At 36.5% G+C, this 19,432-nt stretch overlaps 1 protein-coding gene across 3 annotated transcripts in view; it reads right to left on the bottom strand.

Moving 5' to 3' along the window:
- LOC150106825 (uncharacterized) overlaps positions 1-19,432 on the bottom strand; it is a 325,973-nt gene that overhangs the window by 62,058 nt on the left and 244,483 nt on the right. For all 3 annotated transcript variants that reach the window (XM_090393339.1, XM_090393337.1, XM_090393340.1), the window contains one exon: positions 17,002-17,225. In XM_090393339.1, coding sequence (XP_090249465.1) covers positions 17,002-17,225 — 224 coding nt within the window. The remainder of the gene's footprint in view (positions 1-17,001; positions 17,226-19,432) is intronic.

Genomic DNA, 19,432 nt, shown 5'->3' with positions numbered 1-19,432 from the left:
AGCAGACACCTAAAGAAATATGAAATCCTACAACAGCACCAACATACTATGCTCCAACTGCAACTTCGACAAGACCACATGGTCATAAATTTATCATCTGAAATACTCACTGAAGAAGCCAAGAATGCTCTCAAGTCTAGGGCATAACTTTGCTGTGACACCCAAACAAACTCCAAAATTAGAAATCGCGATGAAGGTAGAATGGGGCATTTACGATCTTCCACCAGCAATGGCCAATAATGTGCATTTAGATATAGCAAGCATCCTAAACAAGGCTAAACAAAAAGCAATATACCACATAATGAAATAACTGCCTTAAAACAGTTGTATAAGAATAAAAATATTATCATTACAAAAGTCGATAAGGGAAATGCAACAGTTATCATGAATCCAGAAGATTATAACAGAAAAATGCAAGATTTCCTAGGTGACTGTTCCACGTACCAAATTATAGATCGAGATCCCACTATGTCTCAAAGGAAAAAAGTCTGAAAATTACTGAAAAAAGTGACTTCCTGGCCAAAAGAAATCATCAAAAAAATAAAACTAGTTCGAAATGTCGGGTGAATTATTTTGGTTTATATTAAATTGAAGTTTACTATACATTTACTATATTTTTTACATTTTACATTACATTTTACATTTTACTATAACACAGAAGTTGTTTCCATAAGTTTTTAATAATGAATGCTGATTGCTGTGTAACTATATAGGAAAGGAATCTCCACTGTCCTCAATTCTGATCTCCAAACTATTCTTCAATGGAGTTCAATAACCTTGTTAATCTCAATACCAGCAAAACACAGTTCTTCCATATTTCTCACAAAAAATTAATAAATAATCATAATAATAATGATAATTTTCTTCTAGTATTAACTTTAACGACACTCAAATCGCTATAAAAAAAAAGATGAAATTTCTCTTCTTGGAGGAATTACATTTAAACACATTATATCACTGCTTTTTTTTTTTTTTTTGGCTTTCAAAAAACTAGGATTTCTCTTCACTCAAGGTGTTACTTGACCTCTGAACATCTGTTAACCTTACAGAAATCTGCAACTATGAATATTGCTTTCCAATTTGGGATGGTGTCTCTAAGAGCTCCTTTAAAATACTTGACTCAGTACAGAAGAGGAAAATTAGACTGACTAATGGGCCATCTCTTACCACCTCACTCCATCCACTTTTCATATAGAAATGATGATACTTAATGCAGTATGTATCATCTACAAATATTTTCATGGTAAATGTTCATGTGAACAAGATAATTCTTCTGCTCTCTACTAAATCCATTGCAATGTGCAACTGCTACCCAACATCCTTTCACAGTTCCAAACTCACAGCACAAGTTTCTTTTCCTGCTACTCCTGTATTATTATTATTCAGGCCTCCATGGAGTCAAAAGACTCATCGTGGGAGGTCCCTCCTAGGAAACACAAAGTCTATCATACCACTCCTTAAAATCATTGACCATTCTCGCTCTCACCACTCTATCAGTTCAACCACCCTACATGCAAAGAAACCACTCCTCACCCTCTTGCTCACAGTTCCTTTTGTACCTTCCTGTGATGCCCCTTGTCATCACTCCTTCCCGCTGTTCAATCAAGTGAAATAACTCCCCAGTGTCAACCCTGTAACCACCTTGCAACAGTTTAAAAGTCACCTCTCGTTCTTCTATCCACCAAACTCTGCAGTCTACATTCCCTCAGCCAATCCTCATAACTAACATTATACAGTCCTGAAACCATCTTTGTTATCCACCTTTGTACCCTTTCCACAGTTAATTTATCACCTTCAAATCCTGGGGACAAAATCTGAGAACAATAGTCTTATACAACGGAATGATAATTCTTTTATTTTTTGCAGGTCAGTGTCCTTCTCATTATTGCAGCAATCCTCTGTGTTACCTTCACCACCTTTGCAATATGTCCCCTGAATTTCAGGTTTCTATCAATCATCAATACCATTTCTACCCCTACTTCCTCCAGTATAGCTCCTCAAATAGAGTATGCAGCATCCCATTGATGTGTCCCAAACCTCAAGATCTTACATTTTGCTGCATTAAACCGATACCCCCATTCATTTGCCCATCTGTCTAGCTTATTCAAATCCTCTTGCAGGGTTACCACATCTGCACTATTACTAATAACCCGTGCAAACAACTGAATATCCCCTTGCAATCCACTGACAATGTCATTGATATAACGGTTAAACAATATAGGTCCCAGTACTGAGCCCTGTGGGACCCCACTTGTAACCCTCTGCCTTCTTGAAACTGTCCCTCTATACACAACTCTCTGATACCTATCAGTCAATCCTGAATCCAGTTGATCAACCTGACATCCAAACCCATGTGCCGCAACTTAAATATCAGCTTATCATGTGGCACCCTGTCAAATGCCTTTGCTAAATCCAAGAAAATGGCAGTATATGCCTTTCCCTCATCTACTGCTCTTGTAATTTTATTATAAAAGGCTAGCATATTACTAAAACAAGAGCGCCCCCTTCACTAATCCATGTTGACTCTCACAGATAACATTACCCTCATCTGCCTAATGATGTATACAGTCCCTAACTAATTTCTCCAAGATCTTAACAACTACTGATGACACACAAACTGGCCTATAATTAGACACTTCCAGTCTGCTTCCACCCTTATGCAATGGTACTATCTTACCTTCCTTCCATTCCCTGGGCACCATTCCCATAGCCAGGCTTTCATTGAAAAGCCAGGTCAAAGGTACTGTCAGTTCCCTAGCACATTCTCTCAAAACTCGTGGTGAAATACCAGTACCACAGCTTTACTGACATCCAGAGTACTCAGTATTTGGAACACACTCTCCTCCTGCACCTCTAAACCTCGAACCTGCCCTATCCCTCTAGTATTAAAATTTACTCCTCCAGGATGAAATACTCCAATAAGGTGTTCATTGAACAATCCCGCTATGTTCTCTGCATCAGTCACTCTATTCCCATTTTTATTCCATAATGTCATTCTTCCACAATCATTTCTCCTCCTACTGGCCACATAGTTAAAAAATTCCCTAGGATTTTCTTTGGATCTTAGGGCCAATCTCTTCTCATATTCCAGTTTTGCTTTCCCTACCATACTAGTCACTCTCCTGGCTTGAGTCTTATATTCTTCATGCATCTGCTCTTCACCTGTCTCCTTATATCTCTTCCGTAGCCTCTTTTTCGCATGCAGGTCTTGTTTAACACGTTCGCTGCCAACTACGAGTATACTCGTAGTGGGTAATCCTGCTTCACAAGCCAGCTACGAGTATACTCGTAGGACGCTTACCGCCGGGAACGAGATTATTGTGGTGACCTTGAAGAAGTGAAAATGCTTGGCTTGTGGGGCTAGCTTCAAAACTGTGTATTCTAATAGACCGTATATGCTCTGTACAAGCCAACTACGAGTATACTCGTAGGTCGTTTACCTCCGGTAACGAGATTATCTTACTGACCTTGAAGAAGTAAAACAGCTCGGCGTAGGGGAACAGACCATGCCAAAGTAGCGTGGCAGCGAACGTGTTAATACTGTTTGTCATCCACTTTAATCCAAATTGTGTCATCTTCTTCACTTGTGGAATACAGCTTACTATTGCTGCTAACAAATATTCCTTCACAATTTCCCAAGCACTAATGATATCCCAGCCTTCCAATTCCTCCCTCCATGAAACTTCCCCAAGTTGACATCTAAGACTATTATAATTAAACACCTGCCTTATAATTCCACATATGTTCCCATCTCTTTGATACTCCTGCATGTCTATTCATCTTCCAAGTCAAAACCACATGGTCACTCTCTCCAACTGGTGGGAGAGATGTCATCTCAGTTATTATCAATTCTTCTGATGCTATGACCAAATTCAAAACTCTTGAACCTCTTGTTCGCTGTATTACATGTTGATAGATGATTATGGAATAGTCTCTCTATGTTTCCCAAGGAATACAATATACAGGCATCTGAATCAAATGTAAACTAGGTTTAACCTTTCCCAACTCACCACCCACTAACATATTATAAGTTCATCTATCATTATCTCATGTATGGACTCAGCATCAAGAAAACATTTGTATCATGAGCAGGCAGTAAAAAATTAGGCAATAAAATTGCCTAAAGACAATCACAGCCATCCATGCTTGTTGGAGGACTCGTACCTGCAGCCTACTGGTTGGAGAGTGGATATGTTAATCACTTAGCTAATTACAACAACTGTAAGACAGCACAGAATTTCAGTGTTAATGGCTTTCTTCGTCATTTTAAAAAGAACTGAAGTAAGAGAAACTGGACAATAATCTGATGATAAAGATTTGTTTCCCTTCTTAGGAAATGGGTTGAATAGATAATTTACAGGCTGCAGAATAGATACCATGAATATGAAAGAATAAAAGGGTGACACAGCAAAGGAGTGAATCCTGAACACAAACCTTCAGAACCACCAGAAAATTGTCACAAGGATCAGGAGACTTTTTTTTTGGTATTCAGTTTGGACAAGATTCTTCTAACTGCATTCTAACAAAGTTCAAGAGGGAGTGGGGGGGAATGAATGTTGCACCAACAACTTAAAATAAATTCCACAATGGAACAGGAAGCTGATGACTGTCTGCCCTTCCTAGATACACTAGTCACAAAACTTCCTGGTGGTTCATTATCTTTTCTGTTTATAGAAAACCTACAAATACTGAGATATATTTGCACAAATGATCACACCATCATCCAACTCAAGAATATGGTATCCAAGAACACTAACTCACAGAGCCAATCTCTGTTTCAATGATAATGCTCATATCATTGAACTTGCTTACTTGCATCATACTTTTTTAGCCAATGGCTATAATTCCAAAAAATAGACAAAATACTAAATGCTTTCAAGAAATCCCCCTCATTGCATAATATGCAAGACTACAACAAAACTGTTACCATCTCATACATTCAGGACACATCCGAAAAGATACCTAAAATACTCAATAAACATCGGTTCCACGCCACATTTAAACCATATATCAAATTGGCAACTCCCATTCGTTCACCTAAGACAGATTCTCTCTCCTTTATCACATCCAGGAGTGTATGAAGTGCCCCGAGCTTGTGAACTGGCTTACTATGGACAGACTGGTCCCCCTTTTTTAAACAGGAAGAAATGTTGACATCTGCCTTGAAGAACATAAAAAATACATTCAGCACTATCATTATGGCAAGTCAGAACTAGCATACCATGGCTTGGATACCACTTCACACAGGATCAAATGAAAGAAAACAGAAGTGCTATGCAGAAGTCATAAGTCTAGAGAGATTGTTTTTGGAATCAGCAGCAGCTTTAAAACATTCCCCAAACCTCAACAAGTATGGCTGTATCAATTTATCAAAAATCTGGGAGCCAGTCATTTTAAGATGAAATTAATACTTGTTTTTCTCTCTCTTTATCCAACAATAAATATCATCAATTAGGATATTGAGTTCCTTGTGTTGTCCATTACAATTTTTTTAAACTGGTCCCACTGTTAACTAAATTGTTGCTGTTCATGTACTATGACAAATTGTCTTTCTGCCCTGAAGATGCTGGATATAATACCAATGAAATATCAGCAAATAAGTTAAATAAACATTAATTATTTTCTTATTAATTCTTGTGCTATGAATTAATACTGTTAAATCAATTAACATGAAGCCAGATGTGTTCTGGAAAAAAGGCTGTTTCTCTCCATAAAGCATAAAAGACAATAATTAACCATTTTTTCCAGAATCATTCACAGATGGTCAGAGCAATTGGACAATAGTGCATTAGGGATTATGGATCCTTTCCTAGCTTAGGAAAGGCAATAATAATAGCCTTGTGCCAGGTATCTAGAAACTCATTTTCACAAAAAAGTCCATTGAAAAGATGCAGCAGTTGATCCATGACTGATCTCATAATGGATGTTATCTGGTCTAACCCAACAGGAGTTTTGGTGATATTTAAGCAAAGAAGCTTTCATTTCCTCTTTTTGTGAATGGCCTTTTATATTCTTCAGTACCATTTGAAGAAAACATAATTTGTTGCTTTTCTGCATTTTTGGGCAAGGAACTCAGGGGATAAATAGATGCAATTCACAATACTCCAATCAGCATCTTCCCTTTCTTTCCCAATTTAGAAAACTTACCCACACAGGTAGATACAAAAACTTTCCAATCACTTTCCCCCACCCCAACAACACGATGCTATAAAAGCACGTGTCAACAGAGTCTCCATCCTCTGTTCCACTCAGGGTTCAATAACAGCTGAACTCTTCTTTACTTGTCAAAACTTCATGTCCAATGTTTACAATGCCAAAAAAAAAAGATCACAAATTAGTTGCACCTCCAATCTCCTCACATCCCTCTCAACATATAGACTACATTAATGGCAATACTATTTATTCCCTAACATTTAGGGCATCTCAGAAAAAAATAGCCAGAATTCTTCCTTCCTGATTTACACTTATGCATAGACCCACACTTCACTGTACAGGTATTTGAAACCAAATTAGATGGGATAGCATGGTTAATCTTTATCTCTTTATGTTCTGTGTCTTTATATTACATGTGTTCTTCCAGCTGTTTGCCTGTTTTGAGGAACAAAAAACCTGAGTTTCTGGGATCAAAAAAAAAAAAAAAAAACACTCCACCTCATTATGAGACTGGATAACTCACCATTTTATTGAAAACACCTGATAAATGTTCCTCACATTATGGACGAGATTCAAACCTGGATCTTTCCAACGAAAAGGTTTCTCTAAATCAACTGAGCTACAGAGGCTCCAGCCAGAACTCTAAATAAGGATCTCCTCCTAAGGATCCACTCCATTCCCTCTCTGTTCCAGATGTTTACAAAGGTGCCTTGTTCTTGCAAATTAACATATTATGGTTAAATTGGGAGATCTGCTAACATCCACCTTGAAGAACTCAAGAAATACATCTGCTGCCATAATTATGGTTAGTCACATCTAGCTAACCATGACTTGAGATTGTGCAGAATGAAATGGGAAAAAACTACTATGCTTCACAGCAACAATTATAAATTTGAAACACTTTTTTTAGAATCAGCAGCATATTTAAAAAATTAACCTAATCTAAATAAATATGGCTCTGTTAAACTTCCCAAGATTTGGTAAACTCTTAGGCTTCCCACCCAAAAGCTAAGGCTAGCCAACAGTACCCATAGAGGGGGAACCCCTTATAAGACTTTAGGCTTCTAGTCTTACTTTTCCACTTATTTTTTTATGTGTACTTTTCAAGTTAAGATTGTATCCTTGATGATGTCTGAATGAGACAAAATATATGATCCATTAAACTTATGTTTATTTTTCTGTGCTGTATTCATTCCATTAAACATAATAATGAATAAACCAGCAAAAAAGCCTAAATACTCAGAAGCTGGATTCAGGGTCAATATATTGCAGATACATCGAAAACAGACAATAAAAATATTCTGGATGCTTGAAGTATTTACTGTGAAAGATTGCTAAATGAAAAAAAAGCAGTGGCAGTATGCTGGCAGAAAACATTCAAGAGGAATGCAATCAGGAGAATATATAACAATACTTGAGTTAGAAAAAACCATCAAAAACCTGAGAAGGGGAAAGGCAGCTTGAATAGATGATATTTAACCAGAAATGCTAAAATATGGAGGTATTAAAGTTTTAAATAGTTACAGTGAATTCAGAAGGCCTCATCAGAAGATGAATTCTAGATAACTGGACTGCACAGAGCTCCCATAGCACCAATCCATAAAAAGGGAAATAAAACTGAATTTGAGAATTACAGAGGAAATTCTCTATGAGTATCCCTGGTAAAATCCAACTGTACTTGAGAAAAGGCTAAGAAGAATTGTGCAAGGGCAGCTTGGAGAAGAACATGCCAGATTCAGGCCAAATACAGGTTGTCTGGATCAGGTTTTCACTCATAGGAGTACATATCAATGCTTCGCTGCAACAAATTGGAATATAATGATATTACTAAGGAAGTTACAACATATACCATATATTAATCCAATATTTTAGCACTGCCGTAAACACAGAACAATGAATAAATTGATATGTGCATGCCTACATTACATAAGGTATGACTGGTATAATTGAAACAGAACAACAAAGCGAGCCTAAACAATGCCTCTCTCACTAGTAGGCTGGGATGGGTGTTCTTGGCTGTTGGGCTTAAGTTCCAAGAATGGGTGCTTCCCAGATTGATCAAATATGTTTAGGTTTGGGTAGTTCCTTAAGACTGAGGCAGATTCTAAGAAAAATCTTTCATATTTAAATATGCCCCTGTGGAGTACAGTGGTCTTTTGCCATCATATCTTATAGCTAATGCCCAAGGTATGGTCAGCAAGCGCTGAGTGGCTGGTCTCAGGGAGAGTAGTAAAGGGTGCCAATTTTTTTTATATCGTCCATAAGTGGTTACATTTTTGTTAATTTTTCTGAAGTGCTTTAGATGTATGGGATGGTAATAGATTTGGTGTAGTCCCTATTGTGTGTGTGTGGGGGGGGGTTGGAGTCAATGTTTTGTTTGGATTTGGTGGGGACTGTAGCCATTGGCTAAGAAGGTGTAGTGAATGTGTTTAAATTCAATGGTGAAAGCCATTGAATTTAAACACATTGAATAATTGAATAATTTGATATTGTTGGGAGGAAGGGGGGGGTGACTGTTAACTAATGTATCTGTCTGTGTATGTGGGTTTTCTGTAAAGAGAATGACAAGGATTCATCAGCCTGTAATCGAGGTGTCTAGGAAAGGGAGATTATTGTTTTTTCTTTTATCAAGGTGAAATGAATCTAGAATGCTGGTTATTAAGATGTGTTAAGAGCCTCAGGGCTATGTGGATAAATGGAGAATACCATCTACATAGAAGTCAAACCATAGGTCCCTGTGGGCGAGTGGTTATGGCTTTTTCTTCAAAGGTCTCCATGAAGTATTTGTTTATAGAATTTTCCTTGGCAAACAAAATAGCCTTAGTTCATGGTGAACTTAAACAAGGCTGAAATATCGACAGGAAACTGTGCTTGGATAAGTCTAAAGTATCGTTAAAAAGAACATCAGTGAATAGAGAGGAGGTATCAAACTGACCATTAGGTCAGTGTGTTGGAGTGTGTGAGGTTTTCTATACTGGCTTTAAAGTGGGCATAGTTTTTTAATGTGTGAGGGGGTGTTGCCAGTATACTGGGTGAGCATGTTTAGTTACATGTATGTGGGTGAATCAATGCTATCCACAACTGTGAATGGCACTGATTCACTCACAACATTTGGGACTCCATCCTCTTGGGGAAAGAGTGGAGAGAGGATTGATCCCACTTGGAGTTGGAATATGTGGTTAGATATAAAATTTTTACTAAAGAGGGATGTCTCCTCTGTTGCCAAAAAAGTAGGGCTTTCAGCATTGCAAACTTCCAAGCTGCATGATAAGCCTTCTGTATGTAAAAGAAAGCAAACCAAGTGCTAATACTTTGGGAAAGCATTTCAAACAGACTGTAGTCAGTTTAAATGATCTACTGTATGATGTTTTCAGAAGCCTTGGAAAAATGGTTGCTGCTCTTCAGAAATCATAAAAAAAGATGAGAGTTAACAATTTTTAAACTACTCGGACAAGTAGACTATAATTTATTGGTATTTATAGATCCTTAGTTATTTTTGGAGGCAAAAATAGCGGGAGCATATGGTTGCCCCCACTATTTTTGTCAGGATTTTAGAAATTCATTCTCATAGAAAATTCTGTTGAATATGTAGAGCAGACGATCTGTGGAGATGGTGACAGATGTTTAGCCATCATAATGGATATCATCTGGTCCTATAGCAGTTGGGTGGTATATTAAATTCTTTCTTGAATTATTGTAATCTTCCAAATTCAAAGAGAACAGAATAAGGATTCAAAATGATCATTGATTGAATACAAATAGTTCAAAATGAACAAAATTTAATGTTTTTCTGCTAGGTTTTCCACTAGATATCATGGTACATACTTCCTCTTCACTTCCTGGTATGCTCTGCTCTGATAGCCCTTGATCTTTTGAATCTCTATTTCATCCTTTCACCTTTTGCATGCTAGGGAGTAAGCTGGATGTTCTCCCTCACAGAGACAGGAATTCTGAGATATAAGGCTCTGGTGTTTTGGCAAAATCCTCCCAAAGGGTATATGCAATAGCACTTTTAGAAGAGCGATTGTACATCCATTCTGTTCCAGATTGAAGAGTGGCAAATGGAATCATTTTACTTCATTCAATGAAACAGAATCACTTCTAATTCATTCTATAGAGACTGTGAGTAAATCATTCCACTCAGGAATGTTATAATTGCAAGAAGATGGGACAAATGTGTGCAGTGGCGGCCGGTGAAAATTTTAAGTGGGGGGTGCTGCATATACAAAAAAAAAAAAAATTTATTAATAAATAAATTTACATATTAAAAATTGCTTTATTAAAAATATTTCATCCTCACCACAAACAAACATCAATAATAAAAGTTTCGTATCAATAGCAATGATAAGTGCAAACGGATATCGGCGTTAGATCGGGTGCATTTGTTTCATGTAACAATAATTGAAAAAATATAATTTTTTTCATATTTTCAACAGAGACACTCGTCATAATTCAGCCTTGTATCTATAATAAATAAATAATTATGTTATTTTAACAAAATAAAATAAGATTTATAAAAAATAGTTCACCACGAACACGCGCCAATAATAAATGTTTCATATCTCACAGAAATAACGAGCGCAGGCATAAGATACACTGCCCAAGTAGCAGTGTATCTAATGATGTAACGTGCAACGACAGCAAACGAATATCGGCGTTAGATTGCAGTGCATTTGTTTTGTGTAATGATAATTGCAAAAATATAATTCTTTTCATATTTTCAACAGTGACACTCGTCATAATTCAGCCTTGTATCTATAATAAATAAATAATTATATGTTATTTTAACAAAATAAAATAATATTGACAAAAAAATAGTTCACCATGCACATGCACCAATAATAAACGTTTCATATCTCACAGAAATAAGGCACGTAAGGATACTAAAAATACACTGCCGTTTGAGCAGTTACAGTTGGGAATGACGTAAAGTGCAATGACAAGAGCAAACGAATATCGGCGTTAGATCACAGTGCATTTGTTTCGTAATCTAAAGTGTTAATCGAACAATTTCAATTATTAACTATTCAATCAATGTCAAAACATAAGCTGTAACCTTTAACATGTTGTACTGCATTTATATAATGTTGTAAGCATTGTTATTATTTATAAACACAAACAAAATTTAATTTTTTCATTTTTTCCTTGGGGGTGCTGCAGTGTCGAAGTGCTTATGTACAGGCCGCCACTGAATGTGTGTCAATATCTTCTCAGCATAAGATTTTCCACTAGATATCATGATCTATTTCTTCTTTGCTTCCTGGTTTGAGAAGTTGTGAGTTTTTGAATCACTTTTCATCTTTTCACCTTTAGCATGCTTGGGAATAAGCTGGAAGTACTCCCTTACAATTAGTGCACCTGCCGCCCTGTATGAGACTGGCTTGATTCTTCATGTCTTTGATGGGATTTGAACCTAGGTCTTTCCAATCAAAGGACATCATTGATACCTAATGAGCAAAGGCAGTGTTTTGCAGTTAGTTTTTATTCTAATGATCTTTACTGCCACATCAGGTACATACAGTAGTGAACAAATGAATCCGAACAAGCCGAATTTTCGTAAAGTTTTCAGTTTTAATTCACTATTTTGGTTGAGTGCTGCGTGTTTTAACTGTTATGATGTTTATTAATTTGTGCATTTATAATAGTGTAACAAATTGACATTTGTAGTGTTTTATTCATTTTGTGTAGCTATAAAATGGACACATCTCTAAGAAACGTTCTAAGATATGTACTCTTTCTCAGCACACATCCATGACTCAAAAATAAATCGAGCATGAGTGTGGTGTTCGTTTGGGTAATATTAATGTGATTTTAATGAGGTTTATAGAGACAGATACCTTTTCTCCTGACAGAAAAGGAAAATGTGGGCAGAAAAAAGAAAACTACACTTACTCGAGTTAGGAAAAGCAAAATGAATCCAAGATTGTCTGCAGTAGACTTAAATAGAGACTGAGCAACTAGTGGGAATAATGTTTCTGACATGACAGTCCATTGAAGATTGTTGGAAGCATGAAGGACTGCCCACAGACCAAAACAAGAAACAACTATTGATGAAGGCTATGCAGAAAAACAGGGTCCAGTGGGCAAAAGCGTACAGAGATTGGACTGTTGAGAAGTGGAAGAAGGTCATGCTCTCAGATGAGAAGAGACATTTCTTTGTCTAAGGAGAGTGAGTACCCTATGTTCGCAAATCAGTGGCTGAAAAGACTTCTCCTGCCCAACTTCAATAAGCTGTCCTGCACACCCAGCTAAAAAGATGTTCTGGGGTTGTTTTACATGTGACGGTCCAGGATCACTTGTGCCTGTTGACAGTATGATGAAAAGTGACCAATACATAAAAACATTGGAGAAATGAGTGGTCCCACAGATCATGAAAGAACTCATCTTCCAAAAGGATCTCGCACAGTACCACACTTCAGAAAAAGTGAGAGTTTCTCAAAAATCACAACATCCAATTGTTTCAGTGGCCAGGTAACGCTCCAGACATTAACCCAATAGAAAATTTGTGAGCCATAGTGAAAAAGAGACTTGGAAAATTCAATTGTGATACAAAGGATAACTTAATACTGTCCATCATAAAAGTATGGTTTTGAGATGCAGAAATAAGAAAAATGCATTCTAATTTGACAGAGTCCATGTGCCTATGTGAATCAATGAACTTATTAGAAACAGAGGAGCACATATAAATTTTTAGGTAAAGTTGGAGTTAAATTTTTGTGCTTATTTTCCTGAGAAATTAAATTTTTCTTTAAAATGTGATTGTTCAGATTAATTTGTTCACTACTGTATGAAAGAGCTATTGCAGCAGTCTGAGCATGATCTTATTTCTGACATTTAAAGTAAGAAAATGGGTATGGAATATATCTAACAGAGCAATCAAGATGCTCTGCTTTCAGTGATGTTGAGAGGTTTAGGGTGTTAAATCTAAGGATAATATATTTGGTTAGTACTATGATACCATCCCTACATCTGAGAGAATTCTTTTTATGGCTGTCATTCCTTCATCTTTTAATGCAGAGCAAATTTTTTTCATCAGTAACATCAAGGCAATCCCATTCCGACATTACTCTTGAGTTCAGAGTTTTGTGGGGATTACTGTAACTGGTATTCCCTCAAGTGAACCTGCACAAAGGAGCTGCTTTTCAAAAATGTTCTGATAAGACTGTCTCATGAATAGAGTTTTTCACAGATTTTGGGAATCCTGCAATCATTCCAAACCCTTCTAGATAAAGAATGGTCACATTTTTTTAATTCAACATTTACCTGTTGAATGTATAATCATAAAAGATGCTTTTATTTGCAAGTATCTGATGTTTTTTATGTCAGCTGAGGTACATACTGTCAGGACCTGGATGCCATACTTGGTGCCACAACAAGCCTTAGACCAGGAGTGTCAAACTCAATTGTTTCGAGAGCCATTTGCCATAAAAGTGCATCTCAAGTGGACTGGAAAAAATTTTTCAACTAAAAAAATTGCACTAATTAGAATCGAAGGAAAGTGAAAGATTGAGTATAAATATATAAATACATACATACATCTTCAAGACCCACTCTTCCTAATTGGGTTGTGGGGGCAACAGCTGCAAGAGGAACTTCCAATGGTCACGATCCTCTGCCACCAAGCTCAGGTGTTCTGGTGGGATTCCCAAACGTGTCCACCCAAGGTTTTGGATATAATCTATCCAGCGAGTCCTTGGCCTTCCACGTGGCCTCCCACCCTCTGGCTTGGCAAAGAGGGCCTGCTGAGCGAGCCTCTCTTGTGGCATTCTGACCAGGTGCCCGTACCAGCATAACTGTGATCTCTCAACATGGAGAAGCAGTGGTTGAGTATTGAGGGTTTCCCGAATTGCAGAGCTTCCGACTCTGTCAAGTTTTGTCAGCCCTGCAACCCCTCGAAGGAACCTCATTTCAGCCGCTTGGATTCGTGTCCGCATTCTTTCGGTCATTACCCAACTCTCATGACCATAGGTGAGGATGGGGACATAGACTGTATTGAAGACAGCCAACTTTGCCTTTTGGCATAACTCCTGCTTCAATACTACTGAACGGCCAAGCTCACGCAATATTGAGCTTGCTAAGCCAATTCGAGTATCTAGCTCTATGTCCCATTTTCCATCATCCGTGAATATGGACCCAAGGTATTTAAACTTCTCCACCTGTCTCATTGGGACTCCACTTACATTTAGAGTGCACCGGGATGGTTGTCTTGAGACCACAAATGTTTCAGTTTTGGCCACATTGATCTTCATTCCGGCGTCTGCACAAACAGCTACAAACCTATCCAGGGTCTGCTGGAGGTCATCTGTGGAAGAGCTAAGCAGAACTAGGTCATCTACAAAATGCAGACGTCCAATGCTACATTTTCCAATTCTGATACACTCACTGCCTCGGCTGTGCCTATCGATCCAGTCCATAAATATTATGAAAAGGAGGGGTGACAGAACACACCCTTGGCGGAGGCCAACGGAAACTGTGAAAGGTTCAGACTTTGTGCTGTTTACCGTGACACAAAACTCTGGGCATTCATACAGGGACTTGATGGCAGCTAATAGTTGACCATCCACTCCATACTCCTGTACTACTTGCCAAAGCCTATCCCGAGGAACCCGGTCATATGCCTTCTCCAAGTCCACAAAACATGTGTAGACATTCTTGGCATATTCCCAAGATTTCTCAAAGACTTGCCTTAAAGTGAAGATTTGGTCAGTTGTGCTTCTACAAGGACGAAAGCCACATTGTTCTTCCTGGAACTTTGACTCAACTATGCTCCTGCACCATCTTTCCAAGCACTTAGCATACACTTTCCCAGGCAGGCTGAGCAGAGAGATGCCACGATAGTTACTGCAATCCTTCTGGTCTCCCTTCTTAAAGACTGGTATTATTATGCCTGTCTGCCATTGCTTTGGTGCTCGCCCAGATATCCAAGCAGCCTGACACACTCGAGTCAGCCAGAGAACACCGTCTCGATTTAAGGCTTTTAGCATTTCGGGCCGAATTTCATCATCACCAGCAGCCTTGCCCGATTTTAGCGATTTTATTGCTAAATGGACCTCTTCTGCTGTGAGACTAGTCATTGCCCCGATCTGCACCTCTTGGATGTCCACAACTGCTGGGCCACCCGGGTTAAGAAGGCTTCTCAAACTATGTTCTATAGGTATGAGACTTACTAAAATAATGTTGATTCTTGCAGGCAAGCCTAGCAGTGATTGAACCTGGCCAAGCAATCCAGGATTTCCCCTTTGCTCAAGCAGGGACCAGACTACTAGGATCCCCTTTATAGAATGTCTGAAATGGGGATCCTGAGTTGTAATGTATGGCAAACATAGCAGCAGGATGTTGGATTCCAGTGGCATAATCTGGAAATAATGACATTAAAAGAGAGTTAGGAGAAGAAGAAGAGTGAAGAATACAGCAGATGCGTACCCGACATTTTGAGCATGATAATATTTTTGACATTTAAAACATCTCAAAGGATTTTTAATGTACAGCCTTACAGGACAGTGGTCAAACACTCTGCGTTAACAGAAGCTGGAGGTTTAGGAATGTCAAATGTAAGGATGATATTGGTGTTGGAAGTAGCTTACTACACATGAGGATACACTTTATCACTGTAACTCTGACCTCTGCATTCAAAACGTTTTCTAGTCTGGAATATCAAGTAAATCCCATTCTGATATCATTCCTCTAAAATTGTTTAGAGATTTATTATGAGTTACCATGGTTGGTATTTCTCCAATAGATGTTGTCCAAAGAAGAGTTGCTCTGAATGTTTTTTTGATGGTATTTCAATAAGAACATTTGAACAGAGTTTACAGACTAATTTCATGCATCCTGCCAACCTGTATGAATAAAGAGAGGTAACATTTTCCCATTTGGATATCACCTCTGAAATGAATAATCAGGAAAGTTTTCTATTCATTTGACTTCTAGTTCTTTCAATAGATTCCTGACTCTATTAGAAATGCTGAGGAAACTAATGAAGGATTCATAGGAAAGAAAGCTAAATTTCATGGGATCCCCTCTCCCAACACATACACACACACACACAACAAAAAATGAACAAACTTTTCCTTCCCTTTACAGGTAGGATGACATAATAATTTCAGATAAGAATACTTCTTATAATCATAACATTAAAATGAAAGAAGTTCAAATAAAAGATATTTTACATTTAAAATAACATATAATTAGGGATGAAAAACAAAGGAAAATGCATAAAAATAATACTAGCAATCATAAAATCCTAACAGGAAACCCATGCCAAACAAATTAAAAAAGGAAGTATTAGCAGAGTCTAGGAAGTGCTTCCTCTGAGAATGGATTGATGGTTATTACAGTTTGGTGTTTGAGAGGCCAAAAAGAACATATTTAGAAACACATTTAGCAAAGGGATTTTATGAAGTAGATGTAGAAGTAATTTTTTAATGCATGATTGAATGGGAGAGAAAGTGGTGAAAGATCATCCCCCTCTCTCAGAATTTATATAAAAGTATGATTTACAAGGGTGTGAGAACCTTTCTATTATTATTATATTTTATATTTTGCTTGAAGAGAGGTGAATAAATGGATTAGGCTGTCAGATGAATGAGTTTATGAAATGTGATAGGCATTATGTCAATAATGGTTAGCGTGGGCCATTGTGATGAGTTTTGGGACTGCATAGAGATGCCCACTAATAATAACAATGATAGCAAACACTAAATGATTACTAGCAAATATCAGATTCATTCTTTGAGTTTTAGATAATAATTAATGATCGAAAAACATCATAAAAAATTTAATATTCTTGGGAAAAAAGCATATGATATAAATTAAGCAAAATTTACAAGTTAAATAATTGAAACCCACCTCAGATGTGCAATATATTCCCATTAAAATGCATGAGGTGAAAATTCGTCGAGCCATTTGGGGACTGCTCTCAGCAAATAATACAATCAGAGCTCGCATTATAGCAGGATGAAGATAAAGAAATGAACCCAAATTCTCATAAAAGTTGTATAATACAAGTAGCGAGTCTGCATCTCTGGCATTCACCAATCTTTGAAAATACTTTGTGTAGATTGTATTTATTTCTAGTGAAAGTAAATGCATTATATGCCTTTGTCAATACAGGTCTTTACTAAAAATATAAAAATGAAAATTATTTTACATAAGTAACATAACACCTTTAGAATACCAAAGTTTAACATTCCATCCATCAACGTCTCCATGGATATATTTAATCATAATAGCATAATATCCTTGTTATCAGCTTGTGGCATCCCACTGGCAGGCAAAAAATCTTTTTTCATGTATGAGCACCATATGCCAATGTGGACGATATAATGGAATCCATCAGCTTCCTTTTAAAAGAGAGAAACAAGTCACCCTTCATCCACTGGACCAATCTTCAGTGGATGAAGGATTGTTTATATGCTTTGGTTATTGTAGATTGTATTACTTGGCCCTGCCTATTGTTGAAGGATATTATTTGTCACAGAAAGGTATACTCATATACACTGGCATGTACTCAATGTTGATACCATCTATCAAACAGGAATTTCTGAGTTAGTCATGATTTTTGTTGTTAAATTCATTTTTGTTGTTAAAAACATATGTTAAATTCATTTTAAGCCAGTTTGCATGAATTGTTCAATTCAATTATTATTCCCATCAGTTCAGTGGTGTCTTCTGAGAAGATAGCAATTTTCAGCAAAAGATTTCTTAGTTTCTTTCCTAAGGTAATTGATATCATTGTTAGTCTTGTGAAGTTTTCTAAACACATTCAAATGTAGTTTGAACATTTGAATGTGTTTAGTCTAACAGATATTGGGTCAACTTGTTTAATACCATTATTGACTGGGAAATAACCTTCCTTTCTGTGCAACAGCACTTGAATTTTACTGTAAATAGCTTGGACTGGTTTAATATATTTAACATTTATAAAATGTAAATCTTGTTCTAGAAGAGCATCTAACACAACAGCATGGACAATGAAGTCAAATGCATCTTTATAGTTGATAAAAGCAATGTATAGAGATTTGTTATATTCATTATATTTTTCAATAATTTGATTTATTTTATGCAAGTGATCTGTTATAGAAAAGATTTTCCTAAATCTTTCTAGTTCATGTGGTTAGTTTGCTTAAGATTCGGTGTTGAATAACTGTAATGAACAACTTGCAGTTATTATTAAATAATAATTACATGATAACCACAGTAATTAACTTTAATGAAATGAAAGTACAGATATTTCATACTGAAAATAACAGTACATCATCAGTGTGTATGTAAAAATAATCATAATTTAAAATTCTGAATATTTTTACATAATTGTTTATGTTAGAATGTTTATCAGTTTTAGTTTCATAACATGCATTATTGGCACTTGCGATGTGCCCGTTATTGAAATTGTTTTGTCAAAGTGATATGTAAAGCATTTAAAAAATTTATGTACTTACTGGATTTGATATTTGTATTACTTACTGGATTTGATATTTGTATTACTTACAGGAATTTTATTGTAATTTAAAATTATCAAAAGTTGTGTTTTATGAAGACATTCTCTTGTCGCTAATGGAGACAACGTGCCAGCCATTATACTTAGTTTCTCACTTGCTACTTTCATGGAGTGCGCATGCTCGCAAAGCAGTTTGATGTGTGAATAAAAGAAGTTGCTATTTACGTTCTAAAGGAATGTTTGAGAAAACTCTTATTAGGAAGTTTCATCTGTATTAAGGACACCGGATCTACTATTATTTCTACTAAAAAGAGACAGAATTAATGGGTGCTACATAAGTGAAGATAATGGATCCTGTGAAAATGAAGAATAAAGTCATATATCTTTGAAAAAGCACCTTGACAGAGAAAGAAACTGGCTATGAACATTTTGTCATTGTGAAAACAAAGTGTTTAGTCTAGTCTAAGTGTAAGTTTATTTTTAAAAGGCCTTGGATCCAATTAAATTTGTAGTTAGTTATGTAATATTTGTTTGAAGTGTATATATATTGTTTTTGTTATATTAAATGTGTTTATTTTGTATTTTGGTCTTGAGTCAGTGATTTATTTGGATTCTGAAAGAAATAGTAAAAAAAGAGGTCATTGCACCAATCGGAGTGAACCCTTGTGCAATAAATCAATATAATAAAAGCACTCGGAAATTAAAAATAATTGTTAAAAGTACAGAGATTAAATAAAATAAATAAAAATCCTATATATAAACAATGGTGCAGCCGGTAGAATTAATATTAGGATAATATCCTCTATATAAAAATCTCACTTATTATTAACAGATTCGGTG

The sequence above is a fragment of the Typopeltis vanoorti genome, chromosome 5 (assembly GCF_054136105.1).
Source record: "Typopeltis vanoorti isolate ZY-2024b chromosome 5, IOZ_Tvanoo_1.0, whole genome shotgun sequence".
NCBI lineage: Eukaryota > Metazoa > Arthropoda > Arachnida > Uropygi > Thelyphonidae > Typopeltis > Typopeltis vanoorti.
Note: the sequence above shows the minus strand (reverse complement) of the source record. Positions and strands in the feature narration are given on the sequence as shown.